Raw genomic sequence first — 3,336 nt, forward strand, 5'->3', positions numbered from 1 at the left:
AAAAACACCACTAATTTCAAGTCATTTTTAAATTAGTCTCCAAGTGTTTCACCCAAAATATTGTAGAATATCTTATTATATCACAGGGACATTATAAGAAAGATGGAGAAAGACTCTTTAGCAGGCTCTGACACAGTTGACAGGCAATGGCTTTAAACTGAAAGAAAGCAGATTCAAACTGGATATAAGGAATATATTTCTCATGACGAAGGTTGTGAGACACTGGAACAGACTCCCAGAGATGTTGCATACAGCCCGTTAATGGAAGTTTCTGAAGCTGCAAAAGGCTATGAGCAACATGATCAATAGAAATATGTCTGCCCATGGCAGGCAGGTGGAGTACATAATCTTCAAGGGTCCCTCCCAACCCATGCTGTTCTGCAATTATTCAGAATTTATGTAAGATGGCTAAGCCTGCTTACCAAAATGTCAGCTGTGCACTTAACAATAAGGCAATGTGTAAAACAGTCCAAGCGAATAGTCCCACTCTGCTGATTGAGGTAAACTTGTTCTTCAGGCAAAAGATGGCCTATCCTACTGCTTGCACTAAGACTTGGAAAAGAAAAACAAAGAAATTAAATAAAATTTATGTAAGTCAGCGGGTCTCAAACATTAGATCAAATTTTACTTTGACTATTTGTAAATACACACGGGTCCTTATTTTCTTGGGAGCCAAACATTATCATAGATTTCAGTGCATTCCAGTCTTGCAAAACACGTTCCAAAGCAAGCTGGGCAAATCGAGGAGGTTCTAAATCGTGATCAGGCATATCAGAATCTAAAGAGAGAAAAAAGCAATATAAGAAGGAGGTACTGGAATACAGAATTTGCCTTTTATTATAAATACCATTTATTAAGTTAAATCCTTACCCTCAGGATTTGCAGTTTTACGATTGCGATCTTCCCTAATTCTAGGCGGTCTGTATTGGCAGTGTTCCACAGTCTGCCTGGCAACTGTCTGTACTAAAAACAGCAGAAGATGTTCTCCCCTATAATGAAAAAAGTCAGTTAATGGAGATATGATATATCATGTATTTCAAAGTAATAAAGATTAATCTGCCCTAGTCACTGCACGTATGAACTTGCCTGCTATTTGGCATAGTTACAAGATTTGTGGTGGTAAGCAGACGATAAAGGAGATCAAGGCGAGCAGACTTCTGTCCTGCAATTAGTGTTTTACACTTGCACTTTTCCCAGCAATCACAGTAAGCTGTAGGTGATGTTCGTTTCAGTCTACAAGAAAGAAGAAAAAAAGCAAAACAGTGTTACAGCAGTCCACAAGGTATCAAGTACCTGGTGTAGGGAACCTGCTTTGGCAGGGGGGTTGGTCTCGATGATCTCTAGAGGTCCCTTCCAACCCCTACAATTCTGTGATTTTGTGAAGTATTTTCTACACAGGCTGGGGTAGAAGTGTAAATATTAGAATTCCTACTAGAATTTTCCCTTATTAGCAAGATACCAAAATATGGCTTAAAAGAGCAGTGCATTTCTACACTTGGCATTTGCTATTCTTGTTTCTTATGCTCACTTTATGAAGGCAGTTTCACTAGACAGCTTTTCACAGTGCTTTAAAGCTCATCCAAGAAAGCAGTCGCATCCAAAACAGCATCCAGCTAAGAAAGTTAGACTGACAATCTCTTCTAAATGCAGTAAAATCTCAGTAATTTTATAATGTTGAGAAAAATCTTTATAATTGAGTCTGTTAGCACTGTTATTACAGCAAAGATATTAAGTGGTAATGTTTGCATACAGTAACAGTGGTATAAAACGTCTGCAACTTCAAAGCTGTACTAGGCTGATCAGACATCCTGCTCATTTAACTGCTAGCTCATTCCTCCCTTTTTACATCTGATTTCAGGGATGAATATACTACACTTCTTTCTGAAAGTTCACAGAACGAGCTGTCACTGGGATTCACTGGCTTCAGAAAACTTTTGGAGATGCCCAAAATGAAGAATATTGTTCTTATATAATTAAGCACTTATGGATGTTGGACTTGCTCCTTTACTCTGAATTTTATGAAGTGGAAAGTAAAAGACCACCCTATGTTATTATTTCAATTCCGACCCATAAAGTCAATTTTACAGAGAAGAGAAGGAAAATAAAGGCATTTAAAATAGCTTATTAATCTTATCATATCTGAAGACTTTAACCAAGGAAAAAAACGTAACCTAAACCAATTAATCTCTGAGAGAGAAATGAAGCCACAAGATTAGTTTTATTATAAGAAATTGAACAAAAGACTTACTTGCAGTCATGTCCTTTGTGACACACCCTTGCACACTCTGTGCAACAACAAAGAGATTCTAATAGACCACATGTTCGGCATTCAAATATATCCTAAAAAAGTTAACCAAAATATTATGTAGTTCTTTCAGAACATCTGAGGTTAAAAAAATTGCACTTGTTCAAAATTATGTCTTCACTTAGCAGTCAGTCAGTTCTAGGAAGTGCAACTGTTGCTAGAATATTCACTGTTTTCAAAGAGCAGTTTCTACTAAAGTTTTTGCTAAAGTTAGTGAGGGGAAAACCACACCCATTAACAGCAGTATTCTGACCAATACTGCCAGCCTCAGGAGTAAGAAGCAATTAGGGGAGGCAATGACAATATACAATTAAAAGTTACGATAATTAAAACAATACCCCTTTAATCATCTGAAAATCAGATCACTGGACTAATAGAATACATGGCTGAAAATATAACTTAAATTAAAAAAAAAAAAAGCCTTACTTGGTTAATATGCTCTGCACCAGTCCAGGTAAAACTGCAGGTATCATTACAACACAAAACATACAAAGGAGAGTCATCTGGATTTGTACCAGAAGGACAAACCATTCCCATAAACACGTCGTCTTCTTTCTCACTTGAAGTTGCTTCAGCTAAAGGAACGGTAGAATACCAGTGTTAAAAAAAAACAAAACAAGACAACACACCACAATAAAAATCACCAACAGTACCCATAAAAACAGAAGAATGACAGTACAAAATCATGTACAGAATATTAAGTTTCACTAAAGTCTTCTTTACAGATTTTTGAGAAAATCTTTTTTTGTCACTGCTTTAGTTTCAGCTGGGACAGTTATTTTCTTCATAGTGCCTGCTAGGACGCTACGTTTTGGTTTTAGGAGAAAAACACTGATGTTTCTAGCTGTTGCTGAGCAGTCCTGCACAAAGTCAAGGTTGTTTTAGTTTCCTCAGCTTCTCATGCTGTCTTCAGCAAGAGGCTGAAAGGAAACAAGGAGATGGGAAGTGACAGAATCAGGACAGCTGATCTTAACTGGACAAAGGGATATTCCATACCATACAAGATCACATAGAAGATGCAGAAGTCTAAA

General features: G+C 37.1%; 1 protein-coding gene across 1 annotated transcript in view; it reads right to left on the bottom strand.

The window, feature by feature from the left end:
- UBR5 (ubiquitin protein ligase E3 component n-recognin 5) overlaps positions 1-3,336 on the bottom strand; it is a 69,004-nt gene that overhangs the window by 25,341 nt on the left and 40,327 nt on the right. The window contains exons 27-32 of the mRNA XM_031552901.1: positions 2,732-2,880; positions 2,249-2,340; positions 1,087-1,233; positions 871-989; positions 652-778; positions 423-552 (exon numbers count right to left, since the gene is read on the bottom strand). Of these exons, the coding sequence (XP_031408761.1) occupies positions 423-552; positions 652-778; positions 871-989; positions 1,087-1,233; positions 2,249-2,340; positions 2,732-2,880 (764 nt within the window). The remainder of the gene's footprint in view (positions 1-422; positions 553-651; positions 779-870; positions 990-1,086; positions 1,234-2,248; positions 2,341-2,731; positions 2,881-3,336) is intronic.

The sequence above is a fragment of the Meleagris gallopavo genome, chromosome 3 (assembly GCF_000146605.3).
Source record: "Meleagris gallopavo isolate NT-WF06-2002-E0010 breed Aviagen turkey brand Nicholas breeding stock chromosome 3, Turkey_5.1, whole genome shotgun sequence".
NCBI lineage: Eukaryota > Metazoa > Chordata > Aves > Galliformes > Phasianidae > Meleagris > Meleagris gallopavo.